General features: G+C 36.5%; 1 protein-coding gene across 4 annotated transcripts in view; it reads right to left on the reverse strand.

Annotated features, from left to right (window-relative positions):
- Nucleotides 1-958: 958 nt before the first annotated feature.
- The window catches only part of LOC147683516 (alpha-1,4-N-acetylglucosaminyltransferase-like), a 427,778-nt gene continuing 404,761 nt past the window's right edge, over nucleotides 959-23,975 (reverse strand). For 3 of the 4 annotated variants that reach the window (XM_086943922.1, XM_086943921.1, XM_086943923.1), the window contains one exon: nucleotides 3,304-4,854. In XM_086943922.1, the coding sequence (XP_086800048.1) occupies nucleotides 4,279-4,854 (576 nt within the window). In that variant the 3' untranslated portion in view covers nucleotides 3,304-4,278. Of the gene's footprint in view, nucleotides 4,855-23,975 lie in introns of all 4 variants that reach the window. The other variant, XM_086943920.1, reaches the window with a different exon arrangement.

Here is a 23,975-nt window from a genome sequence, read left to right on the forward strand (position 1 = left end):
GGCATGTATGTGCGCCACATGGCACCTTTACAAATGCCAAAAAGTGCATTTGTGAAAGAAATCGCAAATTACCACCAACTTGAAGTTGGTGTTAATTTGCGATTTCTTAGGGAGAAATCGCACAACTTGGGTGCTTCATACATAGCATTTAACCCCTTCCATGCTGCTGACGGAACGGTTCCGTCATGCACTACGGGTGAGCTGTGCGGATGACGGAACCGTTCCGTCATGACTCCGCCCGCGCAAGGCGGAGTCAGCATGGGCGGGGAATTCCGCCCGCACGGAAGGGGTTAAGGAATCGCAATTTGTGATTCCTTAAATGCTAATGCAAAATTAAGGAATCGGAAATTTTGCGATTCCTTAATTTTGCTATGTAAAAACAGCTCATACATCGCGTTTAGCGATTTTTAATTTGCAAACGCTGTATTTTTGCGAATCGCAGAGTCTTCGAATGAAAAATCGTTTGATACATATGCCCCTATGTTATTTAAAAATTAACTGAAGCAACCAAAAAATTAGACAAAGTAGTCAAATGTAGCACAATTCTCAATATCAAAGGTAAATAAAAGGTTAGAAATATTATTTGCAATAGATGACCCTTGCTGTCTTGTGCAAGGATATTGCTCCAGACAGTCAAAAGAGATCTCTTGGTCATCTTTTAGTGGTAAAATGTAGACTTGATGTTCTACAATGAACCCACCATTCTCAAACAATTCTGGAGCTGCATCAACGTATGTGTCATCATTTTGAATTCACGTCTCTTGTTATTGTATTCAGCAACTTTTGGGACAAAGATGGACTTGGGTCAGAATCTTTCACTCTGCTCTAAGTATGTGCATTTTTCACTATCTCTCTGTCAATCTCACTCTCCTCCATCTCTTTTTATTACAACACATTTTATTGATTTTAAAATAGGTATGCTACTACAGCAAAACATAGAAATAATCGTAACAACACAATGGCACATTAGTTTATTTATTTATTTACTTTAGTTTTAGATAGCGCTGGCTAGGCCCAGAGGTATCAGAGCACTTTACATAAGGACACAGCGAGTTACAAGTTACAAAAGTATCACAGTAGTCACATAATGGCTAAATAAACAATACAGGAGTAAATTAGCGAACACAAGAGTCAGGATAGGAAAGACCAGGGACAGCAGGTAATCCACAGGGAGGAGATAGCAGTGGGGAAGAAAACAAGACAAATGTCCATTATCCGGCTTGGTAGGTGACGGCCATAGTGGTGTGCCAGGGCCAATCTTTCCTTTAGCTGTCAGTGCAGCTCCACCGGCAAGCGGCCATGTACGGGTTTAGGGCTCCGACAGAGAAGAGTGAGGATGAGGAGGGGATCAGAAGGCTAGAAACCAAAGACGTTCTCCACATTCTCCCTTTTGCTCCCCCGAGAGTTCCCTCCCTCCAGATCGCCCACAGCAGGTTGTTCAGCATGAGTTTTTATTAGTCAACTCCTTAATGTCAAAATTGCTATCTCTTGATCTCTCTGTTTTCTCCCTCTGTTATGTTTCTTAGTCCAAAGGGGGGGTTATTCTTGTAAGCGATATTTAGGACATGATGTTTACGACAGTCCACAATATCCTGGTACATTGCTCCAAAGCAGATATAAAAAGCAGTTTAAAATGAAAGCAAATGTTTTGTGAGTCTACTTCTGTAGAAAATGTTTAGGCTATTTACAAAGATAACTTGTACCTGAGAGTAAGGTAAACTTGTAAGATTACTCTTAGACTTAAAATTAACTTTACAAGGTCTGGCTATTCAACATTTACATGTGTTAAGTTTTCTCAGAGGTTTAGATGTGCGTCTCTACTGTATACAATATTTTGATAACCCTGCCTTAATTTACAGATAATTTAAAAATAGAACTAAATGCATGTAATTATATAGGTAACTCTTTTTTAATTTTTAATGCATGATAAATAAATGTTGACATTTTACTTAAGGTGAGACTTTTTAAAAATTAAAAAAACTGTTTTATATATTTTAGAACATTTAAATCAATTAAATATTTAATTCACAAGTCAACAGTGCAGTATACTTGTTTGTGTCCTATATTAAAAGAAATATATAACATTTATTTACATTAATATTTAAAATGTTTAAAAAATATTTTTTAAAGTTGAATAAACTTTTTAAATGTTTTCTATACTTTGCGATAGGGAGATCCCCACTCCAGTGGCTGAGATCTCTTTATGATAAAATATAAGAGTAACAACATTTTATTAAACTTTAAAAAAATAGTTAAAATACATTTTATGTTAAATATTAATATACATTTCTTTTAAATGTAGAACACATTTCTTTAAAAAACAGTCTTTATTACATATTTTTAAAAGCAATGTACAGAATTTATAAAAAGTAATTTCCTCATATTTTAATACAAATTATTGTTAAATTGATTTTCAAATTCAAAAAAAGTGGATTAACACCATCAGTGCTGCAGCAATTCCCCCTCTGTGCTGACTCTCATTTATTCCCTTTGTTCATGACGAGCTCAGCTGGTCATGAGCACACGAGCAGTGTACTGCATGACGAGCTGAGCTCGTCATGAGCATCGAAGGGGTTAAAATATTTTATACTAAAGAATGTTTTATTTTTAGACTAACATTAAATAAATGTATTCCGTTTAAATATTTTAACTTTCATTTCCATGGGTTTTACATTAAGTCCCTACTGCCATCATTTTCTATGGCTGGGTGTTGCAGTACCAGTGGTTGACCATGTGCTGTGCTGGACTTACTCCAGCTCTGAGCTGGAATACATTCACTTCTGTTGTGTGTCCTTTTTGTCTGTAATAACTCTAGGAGTGCAGTTTGCAAATAGCAAAGAGCTTACTCTTTTGTGGGTGGATACATGTCCCTAATCCCTCCTTAAACGCCTTTGTACTCCTCCCTAAACCCTACCATTTGGAAGTAAGTTTCTCCTGCCTCTCCTCCTTGTCCCTCCCCCATTTACTACTAACTAGTAAACATACATGTACAAGGATCTCCCCATGGAAAAGATAGGAGGGGTGGTGGTGGAGATTCACACTAGTACGTTTGTGAATTGCATTTTGTAGTAAATAAGTAGGTCTACAGTCAAACTACTTTGTGTGCTACAAAAAGCAGTTTGTGAATCAGGCCCATAGTTTTCACATCATCTTAATTTCAGAAAAGACGCAACGAATCACTGGACAATTTAAAACATTTGATGACCTTTATAATTAGTGGAACCTTTGTTATTATACTCACCATCAGTAAAGAATCCAAGTACATCAAACAGGTCTTAGAAAAAGGCTTCAGTACCTCGGTTCTATACTAGGATTTATTAACAAAATATATTGCTTCATGGAATCAAATCACCAAATTTGTATATTAATCTTCCTGTTTGCACCACAAAGTCCTAAAGCATTTTAGACAAAAGAATTCTTTTGAATTGTCTATCCCTTTAAAAAAAAGTTTCTGATAAATCATGTGCTTTGCCATTGTTAATGAACTGTCTAATTTTTAACAAAGATGTCATATGTCAGCGATCAGTACTGCTTGAACAGATGCTCTGCAACTGTGTTACTCCCTGCAGTCACCTCTTTGTGCTCTTTCTTCATATAATTCCAGAAATGCAAGGCAAAGCAGATACTGAAAGTGTTGTCATCCATGTCCCATATTTCAAAATACTGAAGCCGCGTGTCAAAAGGGCTAGGAAAAACCCTCCTAGGTTGAAGAGAAGAAAAATCTGAGCACATAGCATCTTTTTTTCAGGCCACTGCACTTTGTCCCTTCGATATTTACTACTAACTAGTAAACATCCACGTGCAAGGGTCTCCCCATGGAAAAAATATGAGGGGTGGTGGTAGAGATTTACACTTTTTGTAGTGAGTATGAAGGACTACTGTTGAACTACTTTGTGAGCTAAAAAATGCAGTTTGTAAATCAAGTCAATAGTTTTCACATCATCTTAATTTTAGAAAAGAGTTAACAAATCACTGGAAAATGTAAAACCTTTCGTGACATTTATCATTAGTGGACCCTTTGTTATTATACCTACCATCAGTAAAGAATGTAAGTACATCAAACAGACCTTAGAAAAAGGTTTCAGTTTCTCTGTTCATACTAGGATTTATGAAACAAAATATATTGCTTCATGGAATCAAATCAACAAATGTGTACATTCATCTTCTTGTCTACACCACAAAGTCATAAAGAGACAAAAAAATATTTTAAATGGTCCTATCCCTTAAAACAAATTGTTTTCTGATAACTCATGTGCTTTGCCATTGCCATTCCCCTGTCTAATGTTTAACTAAGATATCATATGTCAGTGGGCAGTACTGCTTGAACAGATGCTCTGCAACTGTGTTGCTCCCTTCAGTCACCTCCTTGTGCTCTTTATTCATATAATTCCAAAAATGCAAGGCATAGGAGATTTTGAAAGTGTTGTCATTCTTGTCCCATATTTCATAATACTGAAGCCATTTGTCAAAGGGAATAGGAAAGAATCTCCTAGGTTGAAGATAAGAAAAATGTGCGCACTTTGTATCTCCTACGAGCTCAAAATCTGGCCTCTTGCAGAATTTGTCAGCCATCCTTGTGTAGAGCAGTGGGCCCTGTTGTGCCCATATGTCACCATCATAGTTCTCCACGTAGTCCTCCATGCATGCCCAAATGAAGGGATGATGCTGCTGGAATCCAAGCACAGCACTGCTGCAAAAATCATGACTCTCAGCTGCCAGGAAATCTTCTACTGGAATAGGCTTGATGGAGATCACATCTGTGTCCATGTATATACCGCCGTACTTCCAAAGCAATGCTTGCCTACAAGCATCAGACACGTGGTGTGTCCAATAGCGTTGCATGGTTGGATCCACCTGAAAATCAAAGACCACAGTGATTACTTTAACTGTGTTATATTAGAACCAATTATTACATTTTTCAATTTTCATTCAATGTAATAGCTATGAACTGTTTGTGAAACTAAACAGGGACCCCCTGATAAGGATCAATTTCCTGGGTCAGGGAAAGCAATTTATGTGAATACAAAACCCAGGCAAATCTCCAATTACCACTAGCACATGAATACTGGCATTTGCCAAACACGAATAATGATGATCAACAACTGTTTTTACACAAAGATTTACAATTTAATTCCTTTTACATAACATATTAATTGATAAAAATTGGTACATGATTATACACAAATGATAAAATACTTTAGCATTATAGCATATGCATAATTTCATACATTCATCACTTAAAATATAAAAAAACAAAATAGATGGTTTCCTGTCTACGCGTTTCGACACAGGTGTGTCTTCCTCAGGACTGTACCATCGTACTTCTGTAAGAAATGTTGTAAAAAATATTTTTACAAAATTGTATTTACAGTGCAAAAACAGTTTGTCTTTTAACTACAATATCATGTGTTAGATATTCGTGGTTAACCTGTATTGATGATACCGCTCACAAACTTATACTGATATTCAAATTTACAAAAAACAGCATTTTCATATTTATACATACATTCCTATCTTATCTATCAAACATGTATCTACATATTGACGGCATCATTCAAAGTCCAATTTGTTCATTTTGTACAGTTTCCTACATCTTACTAGTTCCCTCACACAGTTGTATTCTATTTAAACAACCTAACGCTAAAGATAAGAAATGTGGGGTATAAGAGGGAGAGAGGAAACACAGAAGAAAAGAAACATTTTTCAGTATTTCCATCAGAAGATATTGGGTATAGGTCGAAGAAACCTTTTAAACTATTTATCATGAGTTACAGTAATTGCTTTATAGTGATATACATTATTAACATCTGGTTATCCACCCTCTTCTAAGTATCATAAATTTGTTGTTCTAAGCTTATCTTGCTAATGTAATTTCCTGTCAGAGTACATTGTTGGTAACCTCTTAGGAACAAGGGGGTACTTCTTTGTTTGTAACGGTCCTATATAAAAAGTATACATTCCATCAATTTAATGTCAGTTACGGCTTACCTATATGGTAGTCAAATTATGTGGCTGATATCAGATGCTTGGATAAAATAAGGTATGTGGATGTACCGGCAGAATGCTGAAAGTTTGTTCCTCTGTAAATAGATAATAATCCATCAGCAATAAAGTCACCCTCCATTGGATCGAGCTAAATTTATTCTCAGCATTATCTTGTATATACTGTTTGCTCATATACTCTGTTAAAATTGATCTACCATATAAGGATGGTCTATTTCTGCTAATATACAGTGGGCTACGTTATCCTATTATCTTAGTTAAAGGTGAATAGACATATCTGCTATAACCTAAGTGACAGATGTTATTGGTACATGATTTACTTTTTACTATGAGACGTCACGCTTGCCCTGTTTCTTTAATATGTAACACAAAAAGCGACGTACGATGTTGATTGGAATACATTACGTCGAGTTAACCGTTTGTGATTCCATCTATAAGAAGCGGTACAGCTCGCATTATGCAGTTATCTAGTTTATTCGTGTCCTCTTTCTAACTTTCTAAAAAATATAGTTGATGTCTTACCCAGTATAACAATTTATATATTATTAGTTTCTGTAGGGTAACGTGTGACACTGGTTCAGTCAGGCGTCTCCGATTTGATAATCTTTTATCTAAATGAAAAAGAAGGCAGCGCGCATTACGTAACTATGATTGAACAGTTAGTTCTTCCCACTCTATTGAAAGGGGCAACTTGCATTTCGTGGTTATCTAGGTGCTGCAAGTCATGTTTGGCAAATGCCAGTATTCATGTGCTAGTGGTAATTGGAGATTTGCCTGGGTGTTGTATTCACATAAATAGCTATGAACTGTGCCACAGCATCAAATGTAGTACTTTAATTATACTGTCCAAGATGTTGAAAGGCATTACTGGTTAGGCTCTGTCACCGATGTTAAACACATCCTTGGTCCTTAATCTCAACATTCTTTGTACTTAATCTCAAATGTCTTGCAGGAAAAATCTGTTGAGTTTTCTTAATAACAAAGAACATCTGTAAAATGATGTCTTCATCTATACGTGTCTGTGACCAATCCTTTCTCTCCAACAAGTTTATGTGTGCATTGCATAGTTTGTCTGGGAAATGCACCCTACCACACAGCAACAGAAGCCAGACCTCTGATGATGTTCTCAATACACCTGCAATTAAGGCCTATTTACAGTTTGACAGACAGGAACTCCATCACAAATATGAAGGATAGCATGTCCTTTTTTTATTTGTGCCATAGGATAGTATACACTTGTAATAAGGCAGACAGGAAATCTATCAAATTTGTGATGGAGTAACTTGTCCACCAAAGTCTAAATAAGAGACCAATTGACCTTGAATTTGTCATTGGACGTAGACCTCGCTCTGGTACCACTGTTGTGTCAAGAGCGTCAGCCTCACCTAGTAAGTTTATTGATACTTCATTGATTTCCCACCATTACTCGTGGTTAGTGAACTGCTTCTTTAATTAGGGTTTGACCACACCACCGGGCACGGTATTATCTGTTCACCCTCAATTCAAATAGTATTCTGTACCACATCGTGAAGGCCCGTATCACGCCGTCTACTTACCTAGTCACGATTTATAGTCATTTTTGCAGCATTAACTTATGACGTTCTATCACTGCTGAACCTTCTTTAACCCTTTCCTTTCTTGTTTTTCTTTTCCCCTTTTCCTTCCTTCTCAGTGTCTCACCCAATTTGAGCTCACGCTCAGGCATTTATATTTTTTCTGTTCTGATGATGATCCTGTTATCTTAGTCGGTTTCGAAATAACATTGATAACCGCATCTTGTTGACTTTGAATTTTTGTGGAGCATAAGATGTTTCTTACAATTGTGACTGTTGTAAATATATGTGTGTAGTCGCTATGGGATATATTAGCAAGAGCGAGCGATAAATATCACAAATCGCTCTTAGCGCATATCTTTTTTATCGCCGTCTATCGCTGGATCCTATCGCGGAGATAGCGCGTTATTACCAACGTGTATCTCCAATGCTATAGAAAATCCAGCGATAGCGGCGAAATCCACCAAATACCCAAGTGAAACAGCGATAAAACCTTTATCGCTAACGAAAAGCTTGCTAATAGGCAGGGGGCATTCAGCCTTAGAATCAACCTCCCATTGAGGATAATGACTAAGTCAGGAATTTAGCAGTTGTAAAAATTCCCGCGATAACCCAGTTCGCGTGACTTTTTTCATCGCTAACCGTGGCCGGGTCCTCATTGCTAATTGCTAATAGGCATTTAGCCTGTTAGCGGCTGTTTCCGTGGTCTTTTGGTCGGGAACTCCTACTTTGCATGTCATTAGCGATAAATATCGCTGACATGCAAAGCGGCCCCCAAAACAGTCGCTTTTGCCAGAAAGCTGTCACTAATACTGTTAGCGACAGCTTGCTGATAGGGCGATTAAATTATCGCCGCTTTAGCGGCAAAAAGTGCTGCTAAAGCGGAAAAGTCGCCCTTGCTAATAAGGCCCTATATGAGTAATTGCTTGGGGTCTGGAAATCTGTTGATTTCCAACCCCGTATTAACCCACTGTACTTTATTTATACTTTGTTTCTCTGTTGGAATAATTGTTTAAATAAATATAATTTGCTAATTTGAAAAATCTACAGAGTTCTCATTGCAGCTCTGTGCGACATTTTGTGATAGGAGGCCATTGTCTCTAAAAACAAATTGCAATCTCTCTGTCTCTCTCGACTCCTAGGGTTCCCTTGCTTCCTGGTAAACTACTTCATAAGATGGAGATGAAAGGTGTTTGCATCAAACACTGCCTTTACTTACCACCATTGACATGAAATAATGCCATTTTAAAATGTTTTGTAATCTGCGGCCAGATGTACTAACAGAACTGGTCACACACATGGTTGCAAATTGTGCACCAACCGTTTAAGACCAGTCTTTAAATAATGTGACCTAAATATTATTAGAGCCTCAACAGTATGGGTCTGGTGCATCCGTCCCCTGGATGAACGCAATTCTCAAATGAAACACTAGGTTTTTACACGTTTTTCTCTTAGCTCAAAAACAAGTCTTTTACTCATTTTGTCAACGTTGAAACGATAAATGTATTCATACACCCATTACTTCATGGTAAGAATTTCAAAGTATGCTGTGTAATCCAACAGTTTTATGAAACCCAATGCATTTCGGGTCTAAAAAGAGACCCTTCCTCAGGGGTCTGTAACAAAAAGATACATGACACAAGATGAGCCTCACTTTAAACAGAACATATATTAAAACAAAAATAACACGCTGTTCAGAATAAGCCAATGATGTCCTACAATAGCGATCTAAGTAAAGCAACCAACTTCTGCCTATTCAGATTTGCGCGTTGGATCTAAAGTTTAATGACCTCCTAGGTCATGAGGACAAGGTTTTACATGAGGTGCACGAGTCGATTTAAGGTGTGCATCTCTACGTTCAATAACATGCTATTACGCGCTTTTTTAGTAATACAAATGAAAAACTGTTTTATAGCGCAGTTAACTCAAAGAAAAGCATAGCGACTTACATCCTCTGCTAGATTAGCGGGCATGTATCACGTACGAGCTCAACTGTTCTTACTTCCTGGTTAAGGTTCTAGGGAGTGTACAACAAGTTTTATGCGCAATCGCGAAGCGATTCAAAGCGTTCCCTGTACATGTGATCGGGGCTGATTCTCACAGATCCCGTGTTGATTTTAACCAATCGTGAATGTTGTAATATGTTAAGAACAGAAAACAAAATTTTGATAGGTGCACGTAAAAAATGGATTGTTCCTTGCTGGTTTCGAGTCACATGGTATGGGACACCCAATTGGAATGCTTGAATTATGAACCAAATACAAAATAGAAAACAACAGCTATTGCCTGATGTAGGCACCCCATTCTAATATGATTAGAGCTACTAGATCAGGACAGTTAACATTGTAAATATATTTGTCACAATATTGTCAGCCATCGCTATTGTAGGACATCATTGGCTTTAATATATGTTCTGTTTAAAGTGAGGCAGATCTTGTGTCATGTTTTTTTTTGTTACAGACTCCTGAGGAAGGGTCTCTTTTTAGACCCGAAAATCATTGGGTTTCATAAAACTGTTGGATTACACAGCATACTTTGAAATTCTAACCATGAAGTAATGGATGTATGAATAAATTTATCGTTTCAACGTTGACAAACTGAGTAAAAGACTTGTTTTTGAGCGAAGAGAAAAACGTGTAGAAACCTAGTGTTTCATTTGAGAATTGCGCTCATCCAAGGGTCGGATGCACCAGACCCATACTGTTGAGGATATGATTTGGGGCACTGTGGACACAGTGCAACGGATGCAGCAGCATAAAGGAACTTGTTGAAACTTTATATAAAACGTGTTGGCACAGAGTGCACGAAGATAAAATAACTCTAGATACTATTGGGTCACATTGCAAAATGTGCAGTAACAGGAAAGCACGGAACAAATTGCCTAATGAATATTAATTAAGCAGGTCACTATTTGTGACCCTGTGTGATTGACTACAAAGGCATGGATGAGAACATGCAATGAACAGCAGTCCACCTTCCCTATGTTTGCAAACCCACACGGAAACATTTTTAAAGCAACCCATTTTCCTTAAAGGAACCACTGTTGCTTTTTTTTTTAAAAAGTTGCCCTTTCCGGGAAACATCTGTGAGAGAAGGCAGTGGTCCCTTTAACACTTCTTCCCCCATCCAGAGCCTGCCAAAAGCATTCACAAAGGGGAAGGTGTCCCTTCTCCTTTGTAAATCAGTTACCATCAATTTTAAGGTGTTGGCAACTGATCAATGGTTTATAACCGCAACTGTGGATTCTAGAATTAGTTTAATGTAAGCCAGATTAAAATTAATCCTCTAGTTCAGCAGGTGTAGGAATGGGTAGAAAAAAACAGAACTGAAAAAAGAAAAAATACTTCATATTTACCTTTTTGTGGTCTCTTTATTGGCAGCTCCAGCTATTTCTTCTAGACAGCATTGTAGGCAGAACACAACATAGCCAATTCTTGCTCATGATTCGATGGCTTTCTTATCTGTCTGAATTGTCTTCTTTTTGGTGGCTTTCCTCCCTGTTCTTGGTTGTCCCACTTAGAGGAGCTTTTTAGTTTCACCCTATTTAGAGTCAACATTTAAAAAATAGTTTTCCTTACTACCTACTTTTTTCCATCTCCATGATCACATCTCTTCTCTGACAGGCACACTGTATTCAGATCAATTTTTTTAAATTATTTGTTAGGGTCTGCAGCTGACTAATGCTGAAAGGCTACTCTTGTTCACTACCCTGTTCGAGCTCACTGCTGGGTCTCTGCTTGAATAATACATTCAAAACAAGGCCTTGTCCGTACCGGAAACAGTTTTGGAGAACCTATATTTCTTTAGGGAACTCAAAGGCATAACTCAATACATGGTCAAAGAGAAAACAGAGAGAAAAAACATACTTAGCCAGGACAGAAGTTACTATACACAGCATGGATTATGTCTAAGGTACATGAGACAATCTATGCACATGCAGAAGTGTGACGTAAGTGTTTGTGCAGAGGGACATGTGAAAGAAAAAGTGACTAAAGACAAAAGCCAATAAAATAGAAAACACAGTGCTCTAGCCACCTGCCTGCTGTCTGTCAACTCAAATTTAGTTCGAATCACATAGAGCACATAGTAGGATTCCTTAGAAGTCCCAATGAGGAAGTTGAGCTTTTGCCCAGACAATGAAGGAGGCTCGATGTTTTGACCATATATATTGGCAGCTCCTACCTGGATTGACTCTGGTGAGAAACGGCGGGGCAGTATGTATGGAGGGGGCCCATGGGCACGCTCGTAAACTTTGAGGAGCTGCAATGGGGTTGTTTCCACTCACCTGGAGTCTGCACATACCTACGGTCTTGGATCTGCTCGCCCACGCCACCGACCCGGTATCGCCGATACTGTGCATGCTGGGAATGGTAGTTCTCGGGACTACAATTGAACTGCCCAGGTGTGTCGACCACATAAGGGGGAGGAGTATGTAGTTGCAGACGAACATTTTTAACAGGATTGAGCATCATTTTGGAAGAACTGCAGTGCAGGGTACTGAGGAAGGCTTTTACCGCCGAAATGCATCTACCGCCACTGCCAGCAACTCATTAAAACCTGCTGTTCCCTTGACATCCCCTCTGGTCTCTTATTTCTTCATTGAAATTATTCCCCATATATATATATATATATATCATGTGATCAAGCCTTCTCGAAGGCGAAACGCGTCATAGCGGCAGCGCTGGCTCTATTTGAATAAACACCGCTTGCACCAGCACTTTCTTGGGTCGACTCCTCGTCATTTTTGGAACTTACAGATGCTCTCTGTGTGATAGGTGACGATCTTTGTGAATATATATATATATATTGATGTGATCAAGCTCCCTAGTGGAGTGAAACGCGTTACCTCTTAATAAATGTTTTGAACCTGCTACTCACTTGAGTTTGGATTATTGGAGAGCTTTACCTTTAACTGTCTGCTGTGACGCTGTGAGGTCTGCACCCTGCTGCTGCCTGTCATTCATTGACAGGCTGGGATTCCTTTACATATATATATATATATATATATCTATATTCACTGAAAAAACTATAGGTTTCACACCAGTTATAGTAAGGAATTAGCATTTAAAAAACCTAGTAAATTCACTGAAAAAACCATAGGTTTCACACCAGTTATAGTAAGGAATTAGCATTTAAAAAACCTAGTAAATTCACTGAAAAAACCATAGGTTTCACACCAGTTATAGTTAGCTGGAAATTTTACTGACATAAAACCATTGAAATTCCCACGTTATGGTTAGTTGGACTCACTATAACTTGCGCGCCTGCAATGCACTGCTGATGACGTCACATATTACATCACTCATGACATGGTCAGTGATATCACTCATGACATCACTGATGACACCATCCAGTGAATGTGTGTCTTTCTGAAAAATAAATATGTTTTATATATGTATATGAAAACGGTCGATGGAAGAATAAATGTTTAAGTAAGTGCCTAATCTTTTTTTTTTTTTAAATTGATTGGTTAACTGGCTTATTAAGTGTATCTTAGTGAATACATATATTAGCGAGTAATGTTTAAATATTTAAATGTTTGTATCAGTGTTTCACTTTGTGTATAAGTGGCTGCATGGGTTGTTGAGTAGCTACATGTGTGTGTATATGGGTTATTAAATGTTTTTTTAGTATCAGTATGAGTGTCTGTATGTTTAGGTGGGGGTAATACTTAGCACATAGATGCATCAATGACTGACTCACTGTTTGTTTGTGTTTTGAAGACAGTGTATATGCAGGACTGTATGGGTGGATGAGTGTGTAGATGTGTGTGTTAGTGAGTAAATGCCTGCCTCACTAGTGTCTTTATGAGTAACTACATCTGTTTTAATCTAGTATATGTGAGTATTGATATATATAAGTGAGTATATTTGAGAGAGAGAGATTGTAACACTTCCTCTTTAAATAAATATATCTTTCTATAAGTGATTGTTTAAGAGAGTAAGTTTGTGTAACTTTCCTTAGAAGTAAGGTGGTAGTGTGTGTATAGTTCTATATGCAAATAAATGGATCTTCATTAGTTTATTTGCATGTGTGAGTATGTGTGTGAGTAACTTTTGGATGACTGTCGGTGTGTAACAGGATGTATAGGTGTATCACTACATATGATGAGTGAGTATATGTATGATTGACTATGTAGAACTGTTGCTGAATGAGAGGATGTGTATATAGAAGGTGTATTTACTGAATTAGTTGTTGTAACTGGTATGGGTATCTCTATTTTTAAGAAAATGTTAGTTTCTTTTTTTTAATATGTGTTTCAAGGGTTACATTACACTGAAAGGAGGTCTGTCAGTCTGTCACAAGGATAGTGTCATTAGTGATGTCATGAGTGATGTCACTGACCATGTCATGAGTGATGTAATATGTGACGTCATCAGCAGTGCATTGCAGGCGCGCAAGTTATAGTGAGTCCAACTAACTATAACGTGGGAATTTCAATGGTTTTATGTCAGTAAAATTTCCAGCTAACTATAACTGGTGTGAAACCTATGGTTTTTTCAGTGAATTTACTAGGCTTTTTAAATGCTAATTCCTTACTATAACTGGTGTGAAACCTATGGTTTTTTCAGTGAATTTCATAGGTTTTTAAATGTTAATTCCTAACTATAACTGGAGTCAAACCTATGTTTTTTTAGTGAATTTCATAAGTTTTTTAAATGCTAATTCCTAACTATATATAGGGCCTCAAACCTATGAAATGTAATTTTTTTATAAGGAATGCTATATAGTATATTTATATAATACTATGTTATTTATTTATTTTTTATGATTTTTCTTTTTTCTTTTTTTTTTCTTTTTTGGCCCTGGGGCGCCCCCGGGGCGCGTACCGGGGAGCACCCCGGTCAGCGCAATTTTGCGGCGCGCCCCGGGGCGCGTACTGGGGAGCGTCCCATTAGCGCTATTGCCGCGACCGAAAACATCATCGTGATATTTGCATGTGTGAGTATGTGTGTGAGTAACTTTTGGATGTACCTTGTGTAGTTTAGCTAAAATATTTATTTTTATCAGATTTCTAAGAGTGAAAGTTGTGTAGTTTGACTCTTGGCCTGAAGTCTCAATGGGGAAGAAGAGAGCAGGGAAATAAACAGGCAGATCTTGTATTTTGCCTGTGCTTGTTCCATTCCCCCTTCCAATGGTTTAATATTAAGAGATACATCTTTGTAGCCTGATAAATGATTTGAGCTGGCCACCTTCCTTTATGTCAATTTCCTAAACATACCCTACTAATACACACCCCCTGGAGTAAGAAAATGATTTTAACACCCTACACTATCCTACACTTACCCTACTATTACACCACCCCTGGAGTAAGAATAGTAATTGTAACCCCCTGCACTATCCAGAACTTACTCTACTTTTATACCCCCCAGGAGTAAGAATAGTAATTTTAACCCCCTACACTATCCAACACTTACCCTACTAGTACACCCCCCCTGGAGTAAGAATAGCAACTTTAACCCCCAACATTATCCTACATTTATACTACTTTTACACCCCCCCAGAGTAAGAATAGTAATTTTATCCCCCTACACTATCCAACACTTACTCAACTTTTACTCTACTATTACAACCCCTTGGAGTTAGAATAGTAATTATAACCCCCTACACTATCCAACACTTACTCTTTTTTAATACCCTCCTGGAGTTAGAATAGTAATTATAACCCCCTACACTACCCTATACGTACCCTACTATTACACCCCCCTGGAGTAAGAATAGCAATTTTAACCCCCAACACTATCCAACACTTACCCTACTATAACTCCCCCAGGAGTAAGAATAGTAATTTAACCCCCTACACTATCCAACACTAACTCTACTTTTACACCCCCTTGGAGTTAGAATAGTAATTATATCCCCCTACACTATCCAACACTTACTCTACTTTTACACCCCCCTGGAGTTAGAATAGTAAGTTTAACCCTCTATACTATCCAACATTTACCACTTAAAAGAGTAACATTTTAAATATATATATATTTTTTAATGTTTTATATTTTTTAAAAAAATTAAACATTTTTAAAAAAACTTTTCTTTAAATATAAATTATTTCTTATATTTTTGCGTTTTTTAAAATTTTTAAATAGTACAAAGTTCCCACGCTTTTACATTGAATACAATGTAAAGTTATGTCCTCCATTTATTTCCATCGCTGCCTATGTGATTGACGCGTCAATCCTATTAGAAGTCATTTGAAGAGTTACGCGGGATGGTAAAGAAGTAAAAGGGAGCATGCTAAAGATAAAAAAGTTATTTCAAAGTATAATCCATGTTTAAAATAATAGTAGTACATTGTAAATTATATATTATAAAAGTAGTAGTTAAAATGCGAGACTATGTTTATGTTTTTTTATTTAAAACATTTATTTTATTTATAAATAATTTCAATATTTAAGTAAACATGTAAATAACATTTTGATAATCTTTATTTAATAAAATAATAGGTTTTATACATATAATAATGCTAGTAATAAAGAATCAATAAATTGTCAGTTTTCTTTTTTCATTGCTGTTGCTGACGTATACGCGTAAACGTGAAACACAAAGGCAGTCATATTGAGGAGCTTCGCTGGACAGAGCAGAAGCAAGGAGACCTGCGCTCAGGTAGGAAACTTTAAAAAACTTATTTACTAATGTGAATGATGTTTAGAGTAACATTTATTGCAAGGAGAGATGAGGGAGGTTTAGATACGTTAGTTATAACTTTAGTTGGTAACTTTTTAGCATGTCGCTGATCTTGTTGTTAGTGTATGCCCATGTCGGGTCACGTGTTATTTATTTATAAAATAAGAATGTACGTTTTATAGTATTTGCTAACTTAATTTTGCAGAAAAGAATGGATTTTGAGTGAAAAAAATTAAAAATTAATTGAATTGTCAAGCCCGGCGATAGAAGAAGATCGATTTCGGAAGATCGGAAATTTTCAAGGGAAACCTGGACTGTTTTTTTGGGGGATTTCTTTGGATCGAAGAAAACATCTATGTTATTGGGTATGATTTTTCCGTGGATTTTTTTTATCAAAGGAATGAGGATTTCGTTGGATTTCATTTTTTTGCCAAAGGAAGAAGACGGATCATTAAATCATTTTTAAAGGACTTCAAAAAATTTTGGATTTGGAGAAGATTTCTTTCAATATGGAATGCTTTTGGAAAATCGATCTTTTTCGCAAGGATTCTTTTTTGGAAATGAGTATCGAATTCTTTTGGGAAGCTTTTTTTCCGAAGATGGCTTAAAAAAGAGGAATTTGCAAATGGGTTTTTCTTTTATGGTGTTTAATTTGGAAAAAAAACAAACATGGATATGGATTGGATTCTTAAAGAAAAGAAAAGAAAAATTAAGACTTCAAAGGAAAGGTGACCGAACATTAAATTTTGGAAAAATGTTTTGAAAAATGCCAATTTAAATTTGTGATTATATAATTTAGGGTAAAACAGGAAAGTAATGGTGTAGGTAGAGTTAGTAATGTAGTATGTGAGCAACATTATCCAGGTAGTCTGAAGCCACACACAACGAAAATTGTTGTAATGCACCCAATAGTCGTTCTGACATTTCTTTTGATTTTTTAGAAATGCGTGGGTTCAGACTTCCTGTTAATGCTTGTGACATTCTCATTTCTTGGAAACTTTGCTCCTTCTTCAAAGTTTCCAAAAAATGATAAAAGTTGGGGTGAGGTTTTCCAATTGTGTGGTTGAAGGAGTTGTGCCATCCCTCTATGGCATTGTTTGTTTTTGGTCCTCCTTCTAAGCAACTCGTGTAGCAGTTCCACCACTCCACATGGAAACATGGCTTCCTCCTGCGACCCGACCTGCTTAGATGCCCAATCCAAGTGTCTTCAAAATAATTTAGCAAGGGTGCCAATTTTTCTTTATTTGACATGTAAAATTCTGATTCTGTAATTGCAGTGTAGTACTTGTCTACACTTTCAAGAGGAACAAAGAAAAGTGCTGTTAGTTTTTTTAATTCGAATTGCAGTTTGCTATCTGATACGTAGTCCACAACTGAGGATGTTTTTTGTATATTACGCCAAAATGCCTGGGAAAAATGGAAAAAAACATCCTTGATTTTGGGCATTCGTGTACGTTTTAGTAATAACATTTATCATTGCAAATTCAAAATCAATAATTATTTTCCTAGGATTTTTGTTTGATGTTTTTGATTTTATCACTGTTAAAAGTTCAGTGTATGTTGTGGATTGTTTATCAGGTAGCAAACTGTATACCAAGGGGACTACTGTAATGTTAATTTTTGCATAAATAGTGTATATTTGGGTGAAAGGATGGGGCATGCTTTTAAACGTCCCATCCATCATCCAAACATCACTATTCTCTAACTTGGCTAAATTACGGGGTGTGCTAAATATAACTATTCGTTTTTGAGGGCTTTTGTTATCATGCAGTAAGAAAGGTTCATTAGATATAGATACAGAGAGTTCAGGAGAAATAAGAATGTCAGAAAATGTTTGAGGTGTAACTCTTTGTGGGTTACTTGCCTGTTTTTTACGATGTATAATTCTTCTAAGATTGGGTATGATGGGCATACTGCTAGCAACATGATCAGGGGCATGCTGGGCAACCTCCCTCAAAATGGAACCAGAGGAGTCATTGGAGGTGCTTGCAATTTCTTTTATTTCATTAATTGTTTCTCTTACCTCAATCTCCATTGCAGAGGCTATGCTCTGTAGTTTTTACAACTGTGTCACCTAGAGTAACCGCTCTGCCTGTGCAATGGGTTGAGCAGTATTGCAGGCATCTCCAATGTCTCCTCGATTCTGTTATTCTCTCCTTGCAATAAATGTACCCTGCATGTTTCAGAAACCGGTTTCCTTTGCTTGACTTCACATATTGGGCAGTCTTATTCATTGACATTTTCTGAAATGATAAGAAAAAAAAAGAAAAGTATGTTAGAATTCCTAATATATGATATGTTATTGTTTTTTGGGTTTGTTTGATTTTCTGCATTTTTTACAAAAAACATTGAAGCAAAGATATCAGTCTGCTTGGATTTATTTATTTTCATCTTTTTGTTTTTTTGATGCTTGGCTCCGATGAATAAAGTTGAAGGGCTTGTTGGTTGGTTGGTCCTTCAATTTGTTGGCCTGTTGGAAAATTCGAATAAATGTGGTTTATTGTATGGTTCTTTTTTTACTCTTTTAGGCGAAAAAGGGGTTAATTTTGTATTCTTCTTTTTTAAAAAAATATATTTACCTTTTGTATTTCTCTTTGGATGTTTTGAAGATGCTGAGGTTTATCTGTAGTTGGTGTTCTAAAGATGGTTCTTTTTCTTTCTTGCTTGAGATGAGATCAAAAGTTGATTTTGATATCTGTAGTAGGATATAATATATATATATATATTCACTGAAAAAACCATAGGTTATAGACCATATATAGTTAGGAATTAGCATTTACAAAACCTTGAAAATTCACTGAAAAAACCATAGGTTATAGACCATATATAGTTAGGGATTAGCATTTACAAAACCTTATTTTACTCGCATAAAACCATTGAAATTCGCATATATAGTTAGTTGCGCTAACTATATATCGCGCACCGGCAATCCACTGCTGATGATGTCACATATTACATCATTCATGACATGGTCAGTGACATCACTGATGACATCATCCAGTGACTGTCTGTTTCTGTAAAGTTAAAATATGTCTTACATATTGAAGAATGAGTGGATGTATAAGTATCTGGATGAAGGATTTAATAGGTGCATGACTGACTGTATGAGAGAGTGATGAAATGTGTCTCACTGAGTGCATGGGTTAGTGACTAAACTATTTTAATTTGTGCATCATTATATCTGTTGTTCTATGAACTACTGCATGTGTTGATCAGTAGCTATATGAGTAACTGTATGGGTTATTGATTGGTTGCCCAAGTATTTGTATGGGAGAGTGAGTGTGTGTGGGGGTGGCTGGGAGGTGTGTGACTCTGTGCATAGATGTGTGAACAGTTGATTCACTAGATGTATGGGTTCAAAACTGCATGTGGAAACAGCTGTATGGGTGGTTGACTGTGTGCATGAGTGTATTGGTGAGTGATTGGTTTCTCAGTGCTACATGTCAAAGTAAGAACATATGTAAAACACAGTACATGTGAGAGTTGACATATATAAATAACTGTGCATAAGAGCCAGTGAATGTGTGAGTGGCTGTATGGATCATTGTGAACTTGTATCAGGGATTGTATAAGGGAGTAAATATGTATAGTATATGTTTGAATAAGTAAGATGTGTATAACTGTATAGTTGAGGAAATGGAGGTGTGATTGATTCTTTGCATGACTGACTAGGTGTGTGAGTAACTCCATGGATGAGTGACAGTCTGTGAGTGTCTGTTTACACTGAGTGTATCTAAGGTTATATCAGAGTCTGAAGAGGTTCATCGTATAATCACATGAATGATGTCATCAGTGATGTGATCAGTAATGTCAAATGAGATGTCATCAGTGATGTCATTTAAGATGTCATCATTGATGTCATTTGAGATGTCATCAGTGATGTCATCAGTGATGTCATTTGAGATGTTATCAGTGATGTCATCAGTGATGTCACTGACCATGTGATGAATGATGTAATATGTGACATCATCAGCAGTGGATTGCGGGTGCGCGATATATAGTTAGCGCAACTAACTATATATGCGAATTTCAATGGTTTTATGCGAGTAAAATAAGGTTTTGTAAATGCTAATCCCTAACTATATATGGTCTATAACCTATAGTTTTTTCAGTGAATTTTCAAGGTTTTGTAAATGCTAATTCCTAACTATATATGGTCTATAACCTATGGTTTTTTCAGTGAATTTCAATGGTTTTTTAATAGCAAATATCAAAAGCTGTCAAATGATCGATTTTTTAGATTTTCTTTTAAATTTTGAAAAACAAAATGAAAAATAAATTTTAATTTCTTAATTCAAAAATTGTTTGACACATTATTTATTTTTATATGTATATTGAAAACTAGTAGCAAATGTATTATAACGTGAAGTCAGACCTAAAATATACTGTGCAACTTTTTGGTGTTACATACTAGCTTTGTTCATAGTTACTTCCTTTCTCCCACTATATAATCCCCAATGTGTATTTAACATCTCTTTATCATCTCCTGTCACCATGTTGTTTCGGCTTTCCAGACAGACTATGGTATGAATTCCATATACCACAATAACTTCTATAACAACAGGCAAGATATTTACAAAGGAGACGGCGTTTATTAAATTATAGACTCTGCATTGGTACCTACATGTAGCTACGTAAATAAAAAAAAACAAAAAAAAAACAAAACGAACAATCAATAAACATACAATAAGTTAAAAGTCAATCATTCTTGTTTCCTTATAGTACGCTCCCCAGACCGCTTTCCGGTACGCGAACCGGGCGAACCCCACAAAAAAAACTATTTAAAAAAAAAAAAAAAATTGGGGACCCGCGGGGCACTTTAATATCCCCCTCATCAATCCTAGGGGGTCAGAAGGGGTCTACCTTGCCCCTTTCCTTTATTTCCCCCTTCGTTTTGACATCCTCTTGTCTCTCGATCCTACCGAGAGACAAAATGGCGGCCGCTATGGACTGTTTAGAATGTTGACAGACACCGGAGAGCCAATCAGCTTCGCTTCGCAAAGCTCCGTTACGCGAAAAGTACGCGAACTCGTTCGCTATCCAGGACGCTGTCACAGATATATACATTTTTTAAAACGTTAATTTCTCAAAATCAACTGGAGCACTTATATTGAGACCCAGCAAAGGCACATCGGGCTAACAGTCCCTACAATTTTGCCAAGTTTCGTGCAAATCCATTCAGCCGTTCGAGCTAAAAGTGAGGCCAAACGCCCTATGGAAATTAACATGGGAAAAACGCGTTTTGGGACCCCCCTTTTTTCTCGGCCCCCCCTTGACGAAGCCCCTCCAAATTTTCAAGGGCTGCTCAGAAACAAAATGTGCCATTTTCCTGAAAATTTCAGCCGATTCCGTCCACAAACGCCAAAGTTAGTGGACATAGAATTTTCAAAAGTCCCATAGGAAAAAAATCCTAACTATATATACCTACTGGCGACCGCCAGTAGGTAATATATATAGAGACGGTTTAAAAAAAAAAACACTTTTAATAGGCTTAACAAATATTGTATTATTTCATGATTGAAATGCATTTAATTTTGATGAAATTTGCATTTTTGACAGCAAATAATTAACAATCCATTTTTTAATAATGATAACAGTGATTTAAGTTCAGGAACAGTTGCAGAATTGTTCTTCGTTTTTTGATAATAATTTTTAAAAGTGCAAGGTATTTCCTATCTGTTTATGTTTTTAAAAAAAATGTATCTTTCTTTGAAAGAGATTTTCTTCTATATTGTTGGTGTTCGCTCTTCTAATGATTTTCTTTGATGCTTTTGACAACTAATTTCAGATTGCTGTAAATATGTAAAAGTGATTGGAATTAGCATTTTTAAAAACATAGAAGTGTTCAAGATGGTTTGCGGCGTGTGTCGGAATGGATGAGTTCTAATTTGTTGAAGTTGAATGGAGAGAAAACTGAGGTGGTCATCTTAGGTAAACATAAGCATCTTTGGGGGCCCCAACATTGGCCAACGGAAATGGGTGCCCTTAATCAACCGGTTGAAAAAGTCTGTAACCTGGGATTTATCCTTGATAACACCCTCTCAATGCGGCAACAGGTGGTTAGTGTTGCTTCCACATATTTTACTATTCTAAGATGGCTACGAAAGATTATCTGGATGCTCCCTGACTTCACAAAAAGAACGGTGGTCCAGGCGTTAATTACCTCACGCCTGGACTATGGGAACGTATTGTACCTTGGAGGAAATCAGGAGGTGCTGAAGAAAGTCCAGGTAGTCCAGAATTCCGCAGCTTGTCTGGTATGTCATACCCCTAGGAGATCATCCATCTCTCCGGTATTGCGGGATTTACACTGGCTTCGCATTGAGAGTCGGATTAAATTTAAGACACTGTGTCTTATTTTTAAAATCAATCAAGGGTCTGCCCCTCTTTATCTTAAGGAGATTGTCCATCCCTATGTCCCTTCCCGTCCTTTACACTCAGCTACTCAGGGCAACTTGGTAACATCTAGTTTTAGACTATCTAGAATGGGTGGTCGTTCTTTTGCGTTCCTTGGACCCAGACTATGGAACTCTCTTCCTTGTTCTATGAAGCAGGAACAGTGTTATCTCAGGTTCCGGCGAGACCTTAAGACCAGGCTCTTTTCTCAATATTGAGTCGTCTGGTTACTCAGTTACAGTACACTATCTACCTGCGCCGGGAAACCCTGTTAGGGTAGCTGTGCGCAATATACATTTAATTAATAAATAAATAAATAAATAGAAGTGGTACTTTTACTCTAAATTACCATTCCTTTTGAATTCCTTAAAAAACTTTTATACAATTATTTTCATCGAGTGATTGAGAGAATGAGATATTACTGCAGAAATATCCAACAGTCCAACAGTCTTTTCTATTTTATGAAAAAAAATTTTTTAGGTAACTTACATATTTCGTAATTTTTATTCTTGACTTCCTTGATTTTTCAATGTTACCAAAAACATTTACTATTTTTTTGGGAAAATTGTTTACATTTTTGCAGTCAAAATTTAATTTCAATAACACACTTTTAAAGAAAGAAGTGTCATGTCCCAGCCCCATAAATATCTGCTACTCTTACATAGAACGCAAATGGCTGCATATTAAATGAAAGGTCTGTGTTACTACTTCCAGTGCCTTTAAAACATTTGTGACATTGTTTACTTTTTATGAATTTTTGAGATGATTGTTTTTTTCGAAAATAATTTGAAAAAACTTTGTTTGGTTGATATCCGTCTGTGATTCTTATTTACATTTTTATTTAAAAGTATCGTTCTAATGGGTACAATAAGACTCTATCATTGTTATACTTCTTTATATTTTATTTATTAAATTCACTTACTTTCAAATAAATAATTTGCTTTTCAGTTTTCGGCAAGTTGGTTAGTTGTCTGCGGCAGATTGGTTAGTTGTCTGCCCAGTTTTCAAAAAACTGAAAAACATAATTGTAAGCATTCTAATCTTTTTCAAATAGTTTTTTTAATTATATTTAATTTTTATAAGTGAAATATATTATACTTACTTGCTTTTTGTGAATTGTGCTATGGTAATTCCTCGGAGGTACTTTCTGTTGGTGCGTGAGAGGTCGGATAAAAAAAAGCGTCTGTTCTCGCAGGTAGTCTGTTGACCACTGACTTAAAAATGGTGGGCAAGCTTTATTTATACGTTTTGGGTGTCTCACCATCATTTTTGTTAAAATATTCATTTTGTTTCTCTAATTTTTATGATTCGTTTGATGTGAGAACCTATAATTTAAGTTAATGATATAAAAAGGTTACTGTTCAATGTGTTCGTCAGTGTTTACTCCTCCATTTT

The sequence above is a fragment of the Lissotriton vulgaris genome, chromosome 11 (genome assembly GCF_964263255.1).
Source record: "Lissotriton vulgaris chromosome 11, aLisVul1.2, whole genome shotgun sequence".
Lineage (NCBI taxonomy): Eukaryota > Metazoa > Chordata > Amphibia > Caudata > Salamandridae > Lissotriton > Lissotriton vulgaris.